We start from the raw sequence: 22633 nt of genomic DNA on the forward strand, positions 1-22633 counted from the left end.
AAATTGAGTCCTAAAGAGGCTTTTAAAAATGTTTTATTTTTACAAGGTCAATAGCTAATTAGTGGCAGATCTGTTTCTGTGATGCTCTTTTTCAATGATAGGCATTTTTTTGGCCATAAAGCCCAATTAATTCTTCCATATCTCTTTATGCATATGATCTCTGATTTCAAAATTTTACCATGATTTTCTTCTTTTTTTTTTTCTTAAGGTCTCATAAAAATTCTTTCTGATACAGAAAACCTATCAGTGAACTGCTTCTTCTCACAGCACTTCTGACACAAAATGTGTAGGCATTTTCCACACCAACTAGTTCCGACACCAGGTGTCCTACAGTTCTACTCAGTTCTGACATGACAGTTGTCCAGAGTTAGCACAGATCTCCAGGGTAGGGGCTCAGTCCTGCAAGATTGTCCCCACTTCAGATGCTTCTGGCCAACCACTCATAAATGAGGGGTTCCACCTACTCAGGCTCATTAGTGTGCTAGAAGAGCTCACAGAACTCAGCACAACAGTTTACTCACTATTCTCAATATAGGTTGGATACAGGAACTAAGAAACAGCCAAATGGAAGAGATATGCAGGGCCAGGTATGGGATAAGGCAAGGGAGGGAGCCTAAAGCATCCATGCAAATCACCCTCAATGTGCTCACTGGCACAGCTTTCCAAACCCCTTTGTTTAGGGGGTTTTGTGAAGGTTCCACTACTTAGGCACGACTGCGTTACTCAATGGCCAAAAACAATCTCCAGCCCTTCTCCCCTCCCAAGAAGGTAGGGGTTAAAGCTGAAACTTCCACCCTCCAATCACAGGATCAGGTTCCTCTAACAACCGTCCCTCATCCTGAAGCCATCTGAGGAATCACATTATTTGCATAAATTTAGATATGGTTGAAGGGGGCTTATTATGAATACCAAATATGTTCCTATTACCTCTCCCTCTAAGGAAATTTCTGGAGTTTTATAAGCTCTGTGTCAGGAATCAGAGACAAAGACCAAATATTTATTTCTTACAGGACCACAATTAGTTTTCCATATGAGAAGCATTCTGATGCTTGAATAAATCCATAAAAGCTTAAGCTTCCATTTCTGTCTACAGTGCCCCATTTTTTATGCTAACCTAGGATTCCTTAGCTCACTTGCAAATAGAAATTGACAAGAAGTCTATGTTCAACCCAGACAAAGTTTGTTGGGGGCTTATGCTCCATCACAAGAAGACAGCGTGGTGTTAACAGTTTCTACTAGTTGGGGAGTTATGCCATGTCCTCTTGTCTCTTGCTCATTGGTTTGCATCTAACTTGAGCAGTTCAGGTGCAGTTGCTTCTTTTACAAACAACTTGATCAAAATGGAAGTGTTGCTCACTACCACCTCCCCAGGAGGATATGTTGGTCTTACTGGACTACTCTTGGCAGGCACACAGGTTGAGGAAGTCTCTAGCAGAGTGGTCTTTTGCTGTTACAGTGTGGCTGCTCATCACTCCTGTCTGGTTAGGACCTAGAGATGAATACATGTCAGGTTGGGAGTGGCTTCATTTTGCGAGTCCTATTCTATCCTGTCTTAATTTTCCAACATTTCCCCCCACAGACAGCTTGTGATCTATGATCCCTAGACCAGCTCACCCTTCCAGGCATCCAGAAATTCACTTCTTTCTTCACCATCCTTCTCTGGTGGGCCTGAAGCTTCCCACTTACTCTTCATTAATCAGCTAAATTCCTTTGAGCAGTGGATGGTGCTAGCTTCATTGTCTGATGGTAGAATTAAAGCTTAGAAAGGGCCAGTGTACTCTCTCCTCCCAGATTACTTATGATTTTTTATATCTGCACAATTTCCCATATTCTTTTGTTCCTATCCCTCTTTTACTTTCAACCTTCATTTCTCTTACCACAACCCATAGAATTCTGGGCTCTGCTTTGAAGTTCAGTGGAAATGCTACCCTCTCCATGAGACTTCCTCAGATGCTTGGGTAAACCTCCAACACTTTCCGCTGCCCCTACTTTCATTCCTCTCCAGGCAGTTACTGGGTCTTGGTCATCTTTGTATCCCCTATGGAGTTTAGTAGAAGAATGTTGCACTTGATAGGGCCTTAAGATACTGGTGTTGTATCAAATAGAATCCAACTTATGCTATCCCCCAATTCCCTCCCTTTCACACTGACTGTTATTTTTAGAATTTCAGCATTACCAGAGTACTTTAATACAAAAACTCTGTTTTCTAAGCAAACTCCATTTTGGCTGACTTCAGGAGAAAGGGAAATATAAGCCCGTTATTTATTGAAGGTGTTTTATTATAGTCACCAAAGGATAAAAGGGAAAGAATGCAACAATATAACAATGAAGGAAGGAAATGAACTAATTCCTGCTTTGGGGGAAGGATACAGCAGCTGTGCACCCAGCTGCAGGAGTGTTTTCAAAAACAAAACAAAACAAATGAAAAAATGATTAATTGTATGTATGCGCCTAAGCCGACAGTGAGCACTTTTAAAAGAGAAAAGGGAATGTTCTTAGTTTTCTGCATACTCTGAATTTGTGGATGCTGCCTCAAAAGCCTGGCTATCAGGAAAGAGGTTGCCTCAGGGAATATTTTATGGGAAAATCATTAGCTTTTCTGTGTGCAATTCTCTTTGAACTTCAAAGAAAATGAAATGATCAGAGGGCTATTACAAATGAATGAATATTAACTAGGACTCCTCTAGGGCTGAGAAAAGTGTCATTTATGTTGTGAAAGTTTATCTTTTTATAAATTACACCCTGTGGTTCAGGAGAATGCCTTTCATCATTTAAAGAAATGAGTTTCTAAATTTGTAAAATATTGTTCTCAAAGAGAATCCTGTCGCCATTATTCTCTGTTTATTACCAAAATTGAACACAATTCTTTAATAAAATATATGCAACATGGTAAAACAAAGAGCCAAATGAGAGTTCTCCCTAGTTCAATAGATACATTTGAAGTAACAATCAATTTAATTAGGCAAACAGGGCAGGCCAATTAGAACGCAGAAGCCCCGGAAGCCTTGTAAACTACTGTGTAGAGAAAATAGTTCTATTCACCCCCACATTTACAATTGTGGAAGTTACAGAATTAGTATATAAATATTCATCAAGATCCTTGAGGGAAACCAGGTACAAATGAAATGAAGGAAAGTGAGACATCAGATTTATATTGTGAGGGAGAAAGGGCTCGACCCCGTCCGGCGATGCTCATCACTGCACATCCCAGATTTCGCAGAGCAGTGGGGTGAACTTGTGGTCGTTGACCCTCCAGGACATCAGCATCTCCGCATGGTGGTGATTGAACGTCCGCAGCTCTGTCAGGCGACCCAGGAGACAGGCAAAGTGTTGAGGATTCTCAGGCTGATGAATCTTGCACAGCTTCTGCAGCACATCAAGCAGTGGTTCCTGAAGTTTCTCTACTGCCTCTCTGTCTTTTATGTATTGCCTATCTGTTTTGAAGTTTTAAAAATAAAGTGGGAAAGCATTAATTTGGTATAATCTTGGCCATGTTAACTTTCTTGAAGTATAAGTTTACAAGTGTCGTGTACTTCAAATGACCAAATGAAGTGTTTGAGTTGAGGAAAACGCAGCATGCGCACACACACACATACACACAAATACACCCATGTGATCATGAGTAGGCTGCCCAGAAGCCTCCATAAAGTTCCTCTCTCAATCAAAGTCCCAAAAGGTAACCCATATGTTGAACACAGGCGTCCTTTCTGGTGGGTACCATCCCAGGAGTGCAGTTGCTGGGACATATAGGAGTAACTTTAGTACATACTTCCAGACAGTCTGTGTTTAATCATAATTTTTATGGTTAAAAAACATAATAACTAGCCTCTGCCTCAACATCATGTTTAAAAATGGTGTTTTACATTGTAATTAAGCTTTACAAATCATGAACATGACATCACTATAATATTAAACCAAAATATGTAGGCAAAAGCTATACAAAGGCATTCATTTAGGTATCATTTAAAGCCAAAAAAATGGAAACATCCTGAATTTACAACATACATTAAAGATTGTTACATAAAAGTGTGTTTGTACATACAATGAGATATGATACACACATTACAAGAAATTTTATCAATGTAATTTTTGAGAAAAGACTTTTTAAAAATGCAATTTTTTTTTTTAGAAAAAAGATACAGCATGTTCTCATTGATGAACTATGTAATTTCAGGGCTGGCGTTGTGGTACAGCAGGTGAAGTTGATACTTAACGATGCCAGCATCCCATATCAGAGCGCCACTTCAAGTCCTAGCTGCTTGTCTTCCAATCCAGCTTCCTGCTAATGTGCTTCAGGAGGCAGCAGATGATGGCCCAAGTGCTTAGGCCCCTGCCACTCTCATAGGAGACCCAGATGGTGTTTCTAGATTGGACCTTCAGGATGGCCTAGCCCTGGCTGTCGCAGCCATTTGGGGAGGGAATCACCAGATGGAAAATTTCTCTCTCTGTCTTTCTCTCTCTCTCTCTCTCTCTGTGTGTGTCTGTGTGACTCTGCCTTTAGAATAAATAATTTTAAAAAAAAGAAACACCAAAGAAAAAGTACAAATTTCATTTAATCCCTGTTCAAATGCAACCACCTAGAAAAATATTAAAATAGCATTCTTCCGTTACTTTCTTTACTTATATTCTTTTACAAATTCATTCATTTATTTTAGAAACAGAGAAAGAGGCAGAGAGACAGAGAGCTGCCATGTGCTGGTTCACTCCCCAAATGTTGCTCCTGCTGGGACTGGGTCAGGGCCAAAGTAGGGAGCCAGGAACTCAATCCAGATTTTCCATGCGGAAGACTGGAAACCAACTACCTGAGCCATCACTGCTGTCTCCTGGGGTGCACATTACCAGGACGCTGGGGTCAGGAATTAGTGCCTAGAGTCAAAGCCAGACACCCTGATATGCGACACAGATGTCTTAACCACTTAGCCAAACACCTGATCCCCTTTCCTTATATTCTGATATTTTATATTTTGGAGTATTTACCATCTCCTGAAAAACCACTTTCATTTGTTCCTTCACTTATCTTTCTCATTCTACTATAATGTAAACTCCATGTGAGCTATAATCTTGCTGTATCTCCGATATCTAGAACCATGTTCAGTAGACAGTTGATGTTCAAGGTGTCCCTATCAAATGAGTGTGATTTTTCAAAAAATGATCAAGAAGTGCACTGAAATGCTTACAGTAATTCATTTTGAATAGTAAAATTATTTTCCTTTTCCTTTACGTCCCTGTTTTCAGGCTCTAGAAAGAAACACTGACTATGTTACTGAGAAAAAAAGACTACTGACATAGAAATTTAAGTGAAACACTGAAATTACCTGGAGAGAGGATAACAATTGCTGTAAGAAGTGCATACTCTTCTTGAGTCATTTTCAATTCCCCAACACTTTTGTAAAAACTAAACATAGGTGTTATATATTCATCAGAAATACCTATGGGGGAAAGTTGACAAATTGCAGAGTTATGGTAAGATTTTTCAGTGGCTGCAAAGTTTGAAACTAGAAATGCTTTATATGTATTTATATAAATATACACATTTACATATATACACATTAATATTATATCCCTATGCATACATTTAATCAATTGCTACATACATACTATATGTCTCAGACAAAGGCAAGGTCCTACAAAGATGATCAATGAACAAAATCCTCACGAGATAGTCTAATCAATAGTGTACGCCTTTGATTTCACTAGTGTCTTCATTTCAGCCACTGCTGTTTCCCAGTGGAGGATGATGCTCTTGGATTGCCAAGAGAATCTCAGAAGTTCACTGCACTCTGGATGGCATTAATTCATCTTTCCAATGTTAATATCTTAATCAAGGCAGAGATAGCAGTTTAAGGAAATAGCAAAAAATGGTTGTTCTTCATACAAGAAATACAAACAGCACCATTTAGTAAATTGGCCAGTGTTCTTATCAAAAGGTTATAACTTGCCTATTGCATATCAGATATGAGTACTTGTCTGCTCTCTTTAAACTCACGACAGGAAATCCCAAGTCAAAGACTTCAGGTACAGAACTGAACTCCCCGCCTTCCTCTAAATCCACTCCTTTCTTGGGGTTCCTGTTCTCCGTGATTGGGAACTTCACTCACCCACCTGCTAGGCCTGACAGCTCAGATTCAGGTGTTCAGCATCGTGGCTGTACCTGCTTACTCTTCACCTGGTGCTCCCTCCCCCTCTATGGCATATGGCACCGACTCAGTCTAGTTCCCCATCTCTTTTTATCTGGATTACTTGCAATTGCATCTTCATTGGTCTTCCTATCTTCAATTTTGTTACCTTCATTCTATCCTCTGTCCATATACTGGAATGACCTTTCTAAAATTCAAATCACACACTTTCTCCCCTTTTCTTACAAAGCTTCCAAAACTCTCTCTGATATTTGGCAAAAAGCTTTAATTGTCCTCCTTTCAATATAGAGCCCTACTGCCTATCTCATCACACATGAACTCATGATAATATCAGTAGGAGTTCTTCTGTATTGAGTACTATTCACTACGTGTTAGACATAGTTTTAAACACTTCTCATGTTATAATTCATTTTATCTTTCCAACAGTTCATGAGGTAGACACAGAGAGGTTATATAATTAATGCAGACACATAGCTGGTGAGAGATGGAAGCAAAGACGGTGGGCTGCAGTGTCCTATTAGCTATGACTAGGAGGCACTACTCTTCTATCACATGGCCCTGCCTCCAGCCTCGTTCACATATTTATGGTTCCCAAACAATGCTGGGCCATGGCCACAACCAAGAACCAGAAACTCCATAAAGGTCTCCCATGTTGATGGAAAGAACAATTCCTTGAGTCATCACTGCTGCCTCTCAGGGTCTGCATTAGCAGGAAACTGGGGACAGGAACCAGAGCAGGACATCACAGCCAGGTATTCCAGTGTAGGGTGTGTGTGTCTTAACCACCGTCTAACCACTAGGTTAAAAGCTCACTTCCTACCAAGTCATCATAGTGTTCTTTCCTTTTTATGTGGTTTCTCCTCCCTCTCCTTTATCTAGGTTATTCCTCCTTGTAATTTAAGACTTACTGGTTTCATTTCTTCCATTCATTCAATAAATACCGGCTTGGTACCTGTTCTGTTTATGACTCAAATCCAGCAGAGCCTTTGGCTGAGACATCAAGGAAAATAGTGGTGGAGGGCAGGGGATGAAATAGTGCTGTTATTTGTGGGTGAATAGGATGAGTTTCCCAGAATTGATTCAGTTGAAAACTGCAATGTTCTATTCCTTCGCAAACCACATCTAGAGCCACAGTTGTGGCTGAAGCAAACCAGAGTAAAATTTGATTTCATTGTGCTAAGGAGTACAGTTATTACCTAATACTACAGAGAGTATAAATCCTTACCCCTACCAGAATCTGAAGACTCTTCCCAGATTAAATCCTTGGCCTTTCTCTCACTTGTCAAAATGCCACACTCTTCTGCCCTTTGACTTGTGATTCTCTAATTGACCCCAGTGGGCTCTATTAACAACAAGGACTTTGTTGAGCAACTTGAGGATTACGTCATGTGGAAGGTTGCCCTTTACCCAGCTGTTACAGATTGAACTGATTACCCATGACCGAACTAAATACAACTTAAAATGTGGGGGATTGGAAGATGTGAGCTGGGAGATACCAATCCTGGCTTCCAACAAATATAGTGGATAAGAGTTCTTGAGCCAGTGCGTTTGAGCCATTTGACTCTGTGACTTCAGCATGGACATATTATTTACACCCTTTAAGCCTTAGTTTTCTTATTGGTGAAATGTGAATTATATAACAACGGTATCATATGAGACAATATAGAGAGAGCCCTGAGCACAATGTCTGGCTCATAGTAAGCCCTCTATAAATGTTAGAACAAATAATATTAACTACTATTATTGCTATTCAGGATAATTGAATCAACACGTTCATTTTAGTCTTCAATTACATTTGTGTACTTTCACCTCTACAAAGATATGTTGGTTTTTTGAAAAATTATTCTGCAAACTACTGGGGATGAATACAAATTGGCTGATTCTGCCTCAGTATTTTTCTAAGACCTGAAGTTTCTTGGTACGTTATTCTTTTTTGTCTTTCAAAAAATGGCCATGAGATGTGATTGCCTAAAATAATTCATGACTATGGCACTACTTTAAATAGTACATGAGGATTAAGAGATATTATCCAAGGCAGCTGATTTGAAAATGTCCAAATTTTAGAAATCATCTTTGACTATCTAATTTCCTATTTCATTTCCTTTTTAAATCCCCACTCACTCTCCAACGATCCATTACCTATCTAATTGTAGTTGATAATCTTTGGGGAAAATTAATTTAAAATGCTTATTAGGATGGTTTCATCATGTACGTATTGTGAAAGCCAAGAGTAAATACAGAAAAATGCAGAAAACAATGAACTTTTTAAAAAATACTTTTTCCACAGGGTGGATCAAATATAATTGTGCTTTTGGAATTAGCTAGCAATCAGAATTGACTATGCCAGTATAAGCACAGGGAATGTTTCAAGTGTTTATGAGCCAGCAATTTCTAACATAAGAAATGTAACAATAATATCATCCTGAAGAGGACAGCCTTTTCCTGTTTTCCTGCTTCCTCCTTCTTCCTGGAGACTTAAAATTTGCTTCATTTTTGCTGCTGTGACCGATTAGCTGAATTTGGTCACAAGGGGGAGCTATTTTCTAATTAAACCACAAAGACGGCCATGGAAAGCTAGGTTGTAAAAAAGACTGTTGAAATCTTTTACTAAATTGATCTTCTGTATATAAGGATAATTGAAAATGAATCTTGATGTGAATGGAATGGGAGAGGGAGTGGGAGATGGGAGGGTTGCGAGTGGGAGGGAAGTTATGGGAGGGAGGGGGGAAGCCACTGTAATCCAAAAACTGTACTTTGGAAATTTATATTTATTAAATAAAAGTTTAAAAAAACTGTTTTGCTCCTGTTTCTTATTTTCTTTGCTTTAAAAGAAAAGAGAGGTCTGTGATTGATAAGTTGATTGATAATAAATTGTTCAATGATCAGAAATATTGACAGAATAATCATTTGATAGAATTAACATCAAAGTACTGATTTAAGTTGTTTTAAAATGTAAATGCCTTTCATTGTGTGTGTGTGTTACATACAAGTATGTACATTATTCATACACTTTTCCTGGTATTCTAGACCTCATGATTTATTACAATTGGCCATCTGAAGATAGATCGAGCATCTCCCTAAAAATTATATTATTTTCTTAAAACTATATAGCATGAAATCTTTCTAGTAATGGCACTACCCCATCACCTAGAAGTTAAGGTATAAGTCCCTGACATAGCATCAAAGGCAATGTCTGTTTTCTGCTTCCCTTTCAAAGTATGCTCTCACAATCACAATGATTTTCTTAGGAATCAGTAGTACCTATTCTTTTAGGTTCCTAAATCTGAGAGTTTGTTTCCTCATTAGCCACATTCCCCCTTCCCTGCCTCATGGCCATGTACTATGGTGAAGACAGATCCTACTCCAGCCCCCGTGGTCTAGGCACTGTGGGTGTCATTTCCCATGTCAGATGGCAGTGTTTTCAGGGACAAACGCAGTGAAATTCTGGCCAATGAGACTAAAGGGGAGCCTCCTGAGAAGCTCCTAAGAAACATTCAGGGTATTTTAAAAAGTTCCTGGGGAAAAATGCGATGAAAAGAGTAAGCTTATTTAGGGATATAACATTTCTGTGAAGCCATTCACAGCTTCCTCATTATACGCATTTCCCATAACACTTTTTTTTTTTTTTTTGACAGGCAGAGTGGACAGTGAGAGAGAGAGACAGAGAGAAAGGTCTTCCTTTTCCATTGGTTCACCCTCCAATGGCTGCTGCAGCCAGCGCACCACGCCGATCCGAAGCCAGGAGCCAGGTACTTCTCCTGGTCTCCCATGCGGGTGCAGGGCCCAAGGACCTGGGCCATTCTCCATGGCACTCCCAGGCCACAGCAGATAGCTGGCCTGGAAGAGGAGCAACCAGGACAGAATCTGGCGCCCCAACCAGGACTAGAACCTGGGGTGCCGGCGCCACAGGCAGAGGATTAGCCTATTGAGCCGTGGCGCCGGCCTCCCATAACATTTTTAAAGACTGTTAATATGCATGGATTTCCAAATCTTTTTGCATCCAAATAAACTTATCTTTTAATTTCCTTTCTCATGAACTTTTTGAAGAATCCTATATCCCCATCCTAAGGAAGGGACCATCCCTCTCTCCATTGGCTGTTATATCTAGATAAGATGTCTGTAACTGCTGCTGCCATTAGATGACCAGGAGAACCTGCCAATACTCCCAGGATAGCAGAGCAGGAAGATGAGTACCCTGTGCTTCTGGTGGTGCACTGAGCCCTGAAGTAGCCAATTCTGCTGCCACCCTTCCTCGGGGTTTCTTGTTTGAGCTAAGCTATTGCCTTACTTTTTCAGGCTTTGTTGAATTGGATTTTCCTCCATCAGCCAAAAGTATCCTAATTGACAGCTCCCCTTACAAATAAGATAACTTCTTGTGTCTTCCTTTTTTTCTCACTAAAATACAGGATCTTAATTAGGCTAGAACATCCATGTTCTAAGACCAGGTTCAAATTTTGGTTCTCTGTGGCACTTTCCCTTTCACAATGAAGCAGAACGAGCTGCCTCCTTCTCTGTCTTCAATTCTATTATATTTGTTACAATTCATATCTCTAGCTTCTCACTGGAGCATGAATTAACATATACATTTTAGGCCGGCGCCGTGGCTTAACAGGCTAATCCTCCGCCTTGTGGAGCCGGAACACTGGGTTCTACTCCCGGTCGGGGTGCCGGATTCTGTCCCGGTTGCCCCTCTTCCAGGCCAGCTCTCTGCTATGGCCCGGGAAGGCAGTGGAGGATGGCCCAAGTGCTTGGGCCCTGCACCCCACAGGAGACCAGGAGAAGAACCTGGCTCCTGGCTTCAGATCAGCGAGATGCAGCGGCCATTGGAGGGTGAACCAACGGCAAAAGGAAGACCTTTCTCTCTGTCTCTCTCTCTCTCACTATCCACTCTGCCTGTCCAAAAAAAAAAAAAAAAAAATACATTTTATGAAGGGTCAGGCATTTGACCTAGCAGTTAAGCTACTGGTTAGGATGCCTGAATGCCACTCTGGAGTGCCTGGTTACTCAGTCCTGGCTCCTGATTCCAGCTTCCTGCCAATATACACCCTGGGAGGCAGCAGGTAGTTGAATTCCCATCACCCCTGTGGGAGAACTGGATTGAATCCAGGCTCCTGGCTTTTGTCTGGCCTAATGCTAATCATTATGGGCATTTGGGGAGTGGAAGAGCAGATGGGAGTATTCTCTATTTCTCTCTCTCTCTCTCAAGTAAATAAAAATTTTAAAACAGACAAATTTTATGAGAGCAGACACTTGATGTGCTTCCTGGCCCATAAAGGGAACTCCATAGATGCTTCTTATTCACTTCTGTATCTCTTGTCATTTTGCTGGGGATGTGGTAGAAGATGAATAAATGTTAAGTGAGACAGTCTCGTGTTTTGTGAGTTGGTTGTGATGAAGGTGATGAGGTGATGTAGCTGTGAGATGTTATGGGGGCAAAAGATGCCATTACGATCATGGAAGCTTTCTTATGATGTTAAGAGATTGCACAGTATCCTCTATTTCCATTGCTAAACTCTACCCAGTGAGTCAAGTGTGGCATACTCTTGGCACTATGTAAAAGCTGCCATGAAATCAGAAATTCATTATAAACATTTAATTATAAAATGTTTCATTATAATTTTATTATAAAACATTTAATTTAAAATAGTGAATAAAGAATATACTGTCCATCAGGCCCAGTGACTAAAAATCACTTGGCCACATTAGGTCTCACCAATTTTTGTGAGTTGCCAGAATCTAAACTGACAAACTACAGACACATTTCAACAAAATTCACCAATTTTTGTTTACTAAATATGCCCCATCACTGGGATAGTACAGGGAATACAAAATTCTCAAGCAATACAGAGTAAAGGAAGAGGTAAAGTACATGAAGCCCCAAAACTGAGCAAGTACAACAGTCTTAAAAAGCAACCAGCTCTGCCCAGGGGCAATGGAAATATCAACTTTTATATTCCTTAATACTTCTTCTTTTTTGAGTTTTATCTATTTATTTGTTTTTATTTACTTGAAAGGCAGAGCCAAAGAAAGAGAGAGAGAGAGAGAATCTTCCATCCACTGGTTCATTCCCCAAATGCCTGCAACAGTTGGAGCTGGGCCAGGCCAAAGCCAGGAACCCAGAACTCAATCTGGATCTCCCATGATGGTGGCGGGGACCCCAGTACGTGGGCCATCACCTGCTGCCTCCCAGGGTGCGCACTACCAGGGAGCTGAATCTGAAGCAGAGTGTGAACATGAACCCAGGCATGACGTGCGAGTTTCCCAAGTAGCATCTGAACTGCTGAGCCAAACACCCATCCCAATACTTCCTCTTAACTTGAAGAAAGTTTCTTCCTGTAACTTGAGCCCCAAATCAATCCATATCAAAATTATCATGTGACCACTTTTGAAAAGCAAAACTAGACATGGTAAAGATTCTAGACTTTAATGTGTTTGCCTGTCATTTATTTCTAAATAAATATTGAATAAATATTAATTTAAAGAAATATTTCTTAAATAAACGTTCTATCATTTATTTCTTTATACTTCTAACCCTTCTTCAGACAGTATCTGAACTGATAATCAGTTTACATCTGCTTTTTCGGAAAATTTAGTACTTGTGATCGTTTTCATTTTGTGCAAGTTGCAAAGGCTCAAGCAGTGAAATAACATATATTTAAAGAACAGAAAAATAAGTAGTCTCTACCACATACAGTATACTTTCATATGGTGCTACTAATGAGCCACAACTTCATCACTCTATAAGAATATCTCCTTTTTCTGACCTTATTGTCTTTATTTATTTAAACATTTACTTGGAAGCAATTTGAAATAGCTAGCTGCAGTTGTTAGCTCTCCACCAAAGGGCAGGCTTTGTGTTTTACTGGACTATGATAATCCCTACTAGCTGATAGTGAGGAAACATTAGACCTTGGTGAGTGACAGGTGCAACATATAGAAAGAGTGCCTGGGCTTTGAGTTAGCATGCCTGCATTCATTTCCTAGCACTCTGCTGATTAGCTGTGCGAACTTGGCAATTCATCCGGCCCCTCTATTTCCCATCTATAAAATAAAAGCATAACATTCATGAATTGGGACCATTGGGAGTGCTAACAAAATGATGCCCATAAAAGCTAAACACGACAAAATCCCTGTTTATCAGTGAGCATTACCCTCCTGATAGATACTTACTAAACTGAATATTTGTTACGTCTCTTGTGGGTTCCAAAAAAGCCCACCAAGATACGTTCTATAAATTTCAGAGGTTATCTAGATTTGAAATGAACAGAGCAAGTTGCTTTGTTCTATGAGAGATTATTGCTAATTTTCTTATTTTCTTAGTGTTAAAATGTAAACTCAGTGTAGTAAGCCTATTTCGGTATGATCATATTTTGTGAGATCCTGTGATTATTCCTACTTTTATTTAAAATTCCAGCTTAAACACCTAGTTTGCATCATAATACTTCATTACAAATAAAATTATTGATGCATTTGAATTGTGTAGAGACAACAGATTGTGTCAGATATATAATCTAAAGCTTTAATTAACATAAATCAACACTGTAACTCTCATTAAGTAAAAGCAACTCAGGAGATAGTATCTTTGTGTATGAAACTGGAATTTAATAATAGCAAACAAAAGAGTATGAATTTGAAAAACAAGAAAAGAAATTTCACAGTACATTCCTTAAAGAGCTCTGAAGGCATAAGCAGAGTAACTTTAAGATGTTGTATTACTCTGGAATTAAATGTACAATAGAAATAAGAATGTGTTATATTACCATATGAATAAAAAGTTATTCTGAAAGGTCATCTTGCAAGATCCAGTTTTTATGTGATATGTGGAAGAGGTAATGTTCTGAAAATTCACTGGGAGAAGAAAATTCATAAATATTAATAAATGGAAGCATCATAGATAATAAAATATGAATCAGCATGTGAGTTGGGATGGTTTTTATTGTCACAATATGTGGCTGATATTTGAGTAGAGCATCTTATTATGGACTAGAAACTGCATATTTATTTACACAGATCATATTCTGAAAAACTTCTTTCATGAATTTTTCTGAAACATGAAGGATCACAAATTTTGAAAATTACTAAATTACAAGCAAGGTTTTCTTTTTTTGATTGTGTATTTTTAAACTGCAAGAACCCTCATCATTTCTCACCTAATTATTACATTAGCCTTTTTACAGGTCTACTGCTTCTTGTTCCAAATATTACAAATCGTCCTTCACATTACTGCTAGATAGCTGTTTCTATGGTATAGCTAAGGTCATGTCATGTCTGCTCAGAATATTACAGAATCTCCCCTTTTATATAGGAACTAAATTATGTTACTTTAGTAGCATTCATTGCCCTTAATAATGTAGCACTTGATACATTTTGTCTCATAAATTTTATTTTCATAAATAGTGAGGCAATTATGAGTCCTGTACATGGATGTACTCTCATTCTTCCCTGTCCTTACTCTTGCTATTTTTGTATTATAATATTTTAATGGCTGTCTTCTGCTTAGAATGCCTGTCTCAGACTTTGCAACTGACAGTCTTCCATGTTTCAATTGTCAAGCTTCTGAGCCTTTCCGATTCACCAACCAGACTCACACAGAAGAGCAGCTACTCCTTTAGGCTTCAATTTCATTTTACATATACCTTCCATATCGTCCCAATAGTCGTTTGGAATTAATTGCTCATCTACCTTCCTTACATTTCAGTGAGCTCTTTAAGGACAAAAACCATGTATTTGTATTTTCATGCCCTCAGTAATAATAAATTTGCAAAAAGCAAGCTCCTGTATTCATGTTTGTTGAATGGCAACTCAAGAAATGAATGGAAAGAGCTCCTATAAGGTGCTACTCTTCTGTAAATCACAAATATTTCCTACAGAAGTTATCACATATAAATCCCTGCTAATTAGGGACACCCTAATACTCATTCCCTCTTTCCAAAGCAGGGCTTCTCAATCGTGGCACTACTGACATTTTGGACCAGATAATTCTTTGTTGTGGAGGTTGCCTTCTGGATTGCAGGATGTTTGGCAGCATCCCTGGCCTCTAGATACCAGTAGTGCCCCTTGCCCTGTCATGAAAACCAAGAATGTCTCCACACACTGCCAGTGCCCCCACAGAGAGCTCATCCCAAGTTTATAATTACCATTCTACAGTACAGCATTTATAGATGGGTGCATGACTGCATTGAGTCTAGGTTTGAGACAGGACTCAAGTTCTTGTCAATGGATTTTCAGTAGAGGTTCCATGTACCTCTTCTGTTTTATTCCCTTACAGGGAGGGTATGCCATTCTCCCCCCCCCCCCACTTTGCCCTCTGTGCTAACTGGAATCTGGATGTACCAAAATTGTCAGGAGCCGTTTTGGACAATATGGATGAAGCCTACATTCTGGAGAGATGAGCAACAATCCAGGCACTATGAAGCCTCCCAAGTATCCCTGTTCCCTTTATGACCAGAACGTTACAAGATAGAAACAAACTTCTCTCTTGTTTAATTCCTCCTTATTTTTAGTCTCTGTCACAGCAGCCAAACCTCTAACTTAAATTAGACAGATGTTGTCTTATGATTGTTACTTTCCATATATATTTCCCCTGGAAGATGAACTCAAGATTTATGACTTTATTTTATCCATCTTTGTATCCCCTTTGTTCCTGGCCAATAACCATACCCCATGAAATTTCTTTAAACAAGATAATGAATAAACAGAACAGATAAACAAACATAGGACCTAATAGAAATGATCTTCCTTTGCTACTGGATGGTGACCACATGGAGAAGTTAAATGGAAATAGGATTCTAAACCATGTGAGGACTCATCGAGGGAGAGGTGGATGGTTAATGAGCCATGAACCTGAGAAATATGGGAAAGTATCGTGAAATAATGAGTCAGAAAGCCTTGGATATTCTTATAGTTTAGGGCTGTCAGTTGTCTGTACAACTGACCATTGGTTAGAAGTGTTTTTCAGGCGAGAAAAGAAAAAAAGACACCCCAGGGGCTGGCGCCGTGCTGCATTAGGTTAATCCGTCACCTGTGGTGCCAGCATCCCATATGGGCACCAGTTCTAGTCCCGGATGCTCCTCTTCCAGTCCAGCTCTCTGCTGTGGCCTGGGATAGCAGTAGAAGATGGCCCAAGTGCTTGGGCCCCTGCACTCACATGGGAGATTGGGAAGAAGCTCCTGACTCCTGGCTTCAGATCGGCACAGCTCCAGCCATTGCAGCCATTTAGGGAGTGAACCAAGGGAAGGAAGACCTCTCTCTCTGTCTCTCTCTCTTACTGTCTGTAATTCTACTTGTCAAATAAATAAATAAAATCTTTAAAAAAATACACCCCAGATGTTTGTAAAGTACTTACTTTGGTAAAAGAAGAAATAGAGCCATTGTTTCTGACTGCTACAGATGGCTGATATTTTACAGACAGACTCTAGAAATATGGGACATCCAGAACAAAAGATAGCCTGAGTATACACACATGCTTGACTTCAGTTCTTGAAGTTTACATATCTTCATGGCTAGAACTACTCAAACAGGCTCAGCTCTGGCCCAGACCCAGGAAATTCTTGGGGGCCCTATGTTGCATCTAATTCTAGGAACTTGGCTTCAGGTTTGTTTCTCATGGTGATTCCTGTCTTGGCTTACTAAGCTTAGGGAGTCTGTCTTCCTCTAAGCCTTGACAACCACATTTTCTTGAACCTATTTTTTGACCAAATTTCCTTGAGTGTGCCAAATTCCTATGGCATATTCATGCCTTTTCCCAACAAGGCCATCAGTTGAGAAGGAAGCGGGGAGGATGTTGGAAATTTGAAGAGAGAGGAGGCACAAGATGGTTTCCCATAGAGCAATAGTTAATTGACTAGACAAAAAAGATACATGGGCAACCAATAGCTAGAGTTAAGCCAAGCACTGTTGCAGTTGTCAAATTCAAGCACACAGTACAGGGAGAGTTGTATTCAATCGGGGAAGTGGTTTCTTAGGTAAAAGACAGGGAAGTGAGGATACGCAGTGGTGAATGGTTCAAGGACGTGATTGTTTTGCTGAGCGATGAACCTGAAGCCAAGTATTGAGGGCAATGAGTTCAGGTAACAGGCAGCAATGTCAACGGATGAAGGATTAGTGGATGGAAGCTCAATCGATGGAGGTTGTTTTGAAACAAAAAATCATTAACGTTACGGTGCTAGAAGGCAGAGAGTTGGAGAGTGAGAGGTTACTGTCAGAGGGAGGCGCTGCTTGGAAGTGAGATGTAAGGGGACAGAAGCTGTTGGTATTAGCAGGGTCTAGCCCTGGTGTACAGTTCATAATATGTACCTCAAAGTGTTGGAAAGAGCAAATGAGGTATTTTCATGAAGCATAATGTTAACCATGGAGATGCAACAACCCACTCAGATCCCTCTTTAAGAGAGCCCACAGTAAGAAGCACGTTGACTGATAGCCCACCACTGCTGAACCTGTGAACTCTGAGGACACACACCAGTCTTCTCCCAGCCAGTGGCTGAGCAGAGCAGGAGTGCCAGTGTTGGCTGCTCATGGGCATCTCGAACCTTGTCCTGCTCCATCAGCTCACCTTATATTTTCTAAAAACTGTTCTAGGGTCTGAGGTCTTCCACCTCCAGTGCTTCCGTTCTGCTCTGCTTTCACAGATGTCAGATCAGCATGGTCGTAAAAAGGTAGGTCTCGGTTACACCTTCTTCCTCTTGTTTTCTCCGGAGGCATTTTCCCCAGTTAGTCTCTTACACATTGAATCCCATCTGCTTCTTGTAGGATCCAAAGCTCATACAAACATTGGCAATAGAGCTTGACACATAATGAGTGCTGAATATTAATCTATTATATTATCTATATAATATACATCTATTGCTAATAGAGCCATACATCATGTACATATGCCTTTCATAATCGTATTTTAGTGAACTTTTTAGGAAAATTCTGGGTTTTTTTTCTCTCTTAGCTGAACCCAGTGAAAAGAATGTTCCCCACCTAGCTAGAGGGGAAGAAATGAGTCCTGCTCCCATGAACATCAAAGAAATGGCGACATCTGACTTGGCTGATGATCCAGGAGAGGCAATGGAGGCAGGCAAAGGAAAAAATGGGAACTGAGCAGCTGAGAGAGAGAGAGAGAGAGAGAGAGAGAGGGGGAACAGCTGCTGGGTTACTCCCTTTCTGATATCCTCTCATAAAAACATTTTAACTCATGTGGCAGAAATTGCACCCTCTTTTCAATTGTCTGGCATCTGAATCAATTTTACATGACTCTTCCTTGAGAAGGAGGAAGAGAGAGAACACAGCGGAGCTTCTGGACTCGAACTGTCTCTTCCCTTTTCAATTGCAAAAGTGATGTTCACCGCCAGAATTAACCACCATAGGCAAGATCTGGAAAAGACCTTTTGTTGGTTGGTTGTCATTCTGAGATACCAATAACTCTGATATTCAATGAAAGTGCCATTTTAAAAGTAAATAAATGGGCCAGACTCCTAGCATTAGATGTTCATTCATCCCACAGACTTCCTGAGCACCCACTCCAATCCAGACAAATATTGACTCAAAAAGAGCAAGTCACAGAGTGGGCTTCTGACTTGGCAGTTAAGACGTTAGGTGTCTGTGTTCCACATAGGAGTGCCTGGGTTCAATGTCCGACTCTGGCTCCTGCATCCAGCTTTCTGCCAATGAAGACGCTTGGGGCAGTGGTGATGGCCTACGTAATCACGATCCCTGCCATCCACATGGGAGACCTAGATTAAGTTACCTGCTCCTGGCTTTGGCCTGGCCCAGCCCTGGATATTGCAGGCGTTTTGGGAATGAACCAGCTCTCTATCCCCTTTTCTCCCCTTCTCAAATAAATAAAAAGAGCCAGGTCCTGCCTTATGAAGTTTTAATATCAAAATCCAGGCATGCAGGCAAGACTGCAGAACAAACATTAAAGCTAGACATGATTTCACAAAGATCAAATTGGTTATGGACTCCATTTCAATAGCTTTTTTTCCTTAAAGAGGACATACAGCTAATAAATAGTAGAGCCTAGATTCAAGTCAGAGTCCACAGGCATTCTCAGAGACCATTCTTGGTGAAAAAAAACATCCACACGCACTAACTACAGCAGGATCTTTTGAGAATTAGGGAGACTTATCTAAATGAATAATATTTTGTTACATGAGTCATCATCCCCTTTTCTTTTACTCATCAAAAGATTTGACTCATGGATTTTCTGAAAGAGAGCACCACCACAGTCCATGGAAGCCAGAAATAAATAAATGACCAAGTGAACCAAGTGAACCTTTATCCATCACAAGTGGAAATCACTAATTTACACTCAACAGCCTAAATTAACAATTAAATTCATACAGGTAGAAATTCAGCTTCCATCCTTTAATTTTTTTTCATCCTTTGTTTCCTAAGGCGAACTGCCAGTTACATATTTAAAATCAGAATACACATGTAGCTGGCTGAGAAACTGGCTAAACTATCAATCAGAGAAGTTGAATTAGTCAAGAAAGAAAAGCAGTAAGGTTTATAGCACTGAATGACAGCTTGGAGGTTGCATGATTCAATCCTTGTCTCCCAAGCTAAACCCACATATGCACATGTATGTGCACATATACACAAAGCATAAGCTGAATCCCTGAACAATTTGTCTTCACACACACGTGCGCACACACACACAAAGCATAAGCTGAATCCCTGAACAATTATGTGGTAAACTCTGTACAGAACCAAAATCTCTATTTGTTGACAACATGATGTCTCTCGAAGGGTGAAAAGCTGAAATGATGTACCTGTGAGAATCCCTGAAACCTTTTGCCTCCTAACAGGTGTCTCCCATCCCAACACCACTATTTTGTAAAGCTTCATCTTCATATTTTACTTTCCCTGCCCAAATGCTTTCAATCCCTCTCCGTTACTTAGGAAATAACGAAATCTCTAGCACAGCATTCCAAGCCTTCAATCATCTGGTACTGACCTTTGTTTCTCCATTCTCCCTTTTATCTCCCTTTAAAGCAACTCTTATTCCACCTCCGGGACTTACTCTTTGTGTGCATGCTCTGAGTTTCCTGCCCCTGTCTCTTTTCTCTGCTTGGTCCTTCTCTCTAGCATCTCCTTCCTGAGTGTTCTAATCAAAACTCACTCAAAACTCAGCTCAAAGACCAGCGAAACCTTTCTAGACTTGAAAAATTCGCAACTAAAAGTTGTCTCTCTGAGCTTTTCTCTCCCACATTTTATTACGTCTGCATGCAGTTTGCAGTTCATCTTTTCCCACTGAGCTGTCAGCCTCGCAGGGCAGGGAGCAGCCTGACTTCTCTCTTCACTGCCACAAGAGTGTGTTGCCCTGAAATATATTAAACTACTAAAGCAATGGATACATGAGAACAATGCATCCTTAAAAAGTGTGTGTTTTTAAAATCAACCAAAGATTTTAATTATAATTTGCTTTTGTTTTGTGGATTTGTTTTTTGGTTTTTTTGTTTTGGTGAGATAGCACCAGGATTTTTTTTTTTTTGACAGGCAGATTTACACAGTGAGAGAGAGAGAGACAGACAGACAGAGAGAAAGGTCTTCCTTTCTGTTGGTTCACCCCCCCAAATGGCCACTATGGCTGGTGCTTGCGCCAATCCGAAGCCAGGAGCCAGGTGCTTCTTCCTGGTCTCCCATGCAGGTGCAGGGCCCAAGCACTTGGGCCATCCTCCACTGCCCTCCCAGGCTTCAGCAGAGAGCTGGACTGGAAGAGGAGCAACCAGGACAGAATCCGGCGCCCCAAGCGGGACTAGAACCCAGGATGCCGGCGCCGCAGGAGAAGGATTAGCCTAGTGAGCCGTGGCGCCAGCTGATAGCACCGGGATTTTAAAAATAACCTTTCATTTTTAAGATAATAAAGCATAATGATTAAGGAAGACTGCTTTTAAAAATAAGTTGAAATATGCTAATTAGTTTACTTATATAACAGATACAGAACTGCCTGTAAACTTTCCTTCCAATCTCTATAAAACACTGGTTTCAAAAGTCAAAGACTTTCTTACATTTTATTTGTTTGCTTGAGAGAGAGGGAGCCCTTTTGTCAGCTGCCTCACTCCCCAAATACAAGAGCCAGGGCCAGGAGCTGGGAATGTGAACCAGGTCTCCTATGTGGGTACCAGGAACTCAATGTCTTGAGCCATGATTGTTGCCACCAGGGTCTGCAGCAGCAGGAAACCAGACTCAGGGACTGGAGCCAGGAATCAAACCGAGATACTCTAACATAGGACATGGGCCTCTTAACTGCTAGGCTAAACACCTGCTCTGAAAGAAAAGTTCTTGAGAAGTCATCTCATTTATCTCCCCCTCTCAGCCATATATAAAATCTCTAGGGAAAATAATAACATTCTATTTTAAGTACTTTCTAAGATACATTACACAGAATTCCTGATAATTCACTTCAATGTCTGTTTACCTGCCCATTACAATGTTACTTCATAGTAAGTTAAACTGAGTTACTTGTGCTGTTATTTCATTTTGTCTCTTGAGAGGCAGTGTAGCACAGTGGTTAAGACACAGGGCATCTGCATTAAGACTTCCTTTTAACTATGGACAAGTTATTTAATATTTCAGTTTCCCCCTCTGTAAAATGGAAATGACAATAGTGCTTATTTATAGAATTTTTGCAAGGACTTGATGAAATCCATATAAGTATGCTTTGAGATTTTTGGAAGACTGACTCGACAGATAAATTATACCAATTTTTACTTGGAGAAACACTCTTTTGTCATTAACCAAATTACTTACCACTCTTTCGAATTCTTTCTTCCAATAGGTCAGTATGTCCAACTGGAAGTTTCTTATTGAAAATCTCAGCTGAACGGAGGAACATAGCTTCAACCGCAGACCCCTTCAGCAAAGCAATCTGATCTTCGTGGTCCAAGGTCTGAAATCCTGGAGAAAGGTGATAATCAAGTCAGAATCAAGGAATATGGTACAGGTATAATAATATTTCATCATTACCATTAAGAAAACATTTCCATAAGGACATTTTGTGATTTTTATTTTACTATGGAGTTGTCAAATTTAGTCAATAAATATCTATTATATTCCCCCAAATACAAGCTTTTATTATCACTGAATAGGATTTATTGAACAAGTTGGATAAAAGGCGATATCAAGACTACACCAAATACATTTATTACAGCAGAGACAGACTGATGGAGATGAAGTAACCTGCAGAAGACAGGAGCAGGCAGACTCTCTTTGAGCCATTATTTTAGTCACACCTGGTGTGATAGAGTCAAATTTGCAGGATGCAAGAATCTGCAAGCCAGAAAAGTCTTCATGTGCATCCAGAGGTTTACAAGAGTATCTGACTGAGTCAGGAGTCCTTAGGCAATCTGGAGAATGACTAACATCTCCACTCACCACCACCCCCTAAAAAAATAAGCACTTTGAAGTATGACATAAGCGCAAGCCTGCACTACACAGGTGAGGGAAATCAGAAAAACACGGGAAGAATTGCCAACCTGAAGAAGCCTGACAAAGTCTTCTCCACTTAC

General features: G+C 40.2%; 1 protein-coding gene across 5 annotated transcripts in view; it reads right to left on the reverse strand.

Moving 5' to 3' along the window:
- Positions 1-2826: 2826 nt before the first annotated feature.
- The window catches only part of NR1H4 (nuclear receptor subfamily 1 group H member 4), an 88787-nt gene continuing 68980 nt past the window's right edge, over positions 2827-22633 (reverse strand). For all 5 annotated transcript variants that reach the window (XM_062203059.1, XM_062203060.1, XM_062203061.1 and 2 more), the window contains 3 exons: positions 21876-22022; positions 5316-5429; positions 2827-3434 (listed from right to left, as the gene is read on the reverse strand). In XM_062203059.1, coding sequence (XP_062059043.1) covers positions 3196-3434; positions 5316-5429; positions 21876-22022 — 500 coding nt within the window. In that variant the 3' untranslated portion in view covers positions 2827-3195. The remainder of the gene's footprint in view (positions 3435-5315; positions 5430-21875; positions 22023-22633) is intronic.

The sequence above is a fragment of the Lepus europaeus genome, chromosome 10, assembly GCF_033115175.1.
Source record: "Lepus europaeus isolate LE1 chromosome 10, mLepTim1.pri, whole genome shotgun sequence".
In the NCBI taxonomy this organism is placed as follows: domain Eukaryota; kingdom Metazoa; phylum Chordata; class Mammalia; order Lagomorpha; family Leporidae; genus Lepus; species Lepus europaeus.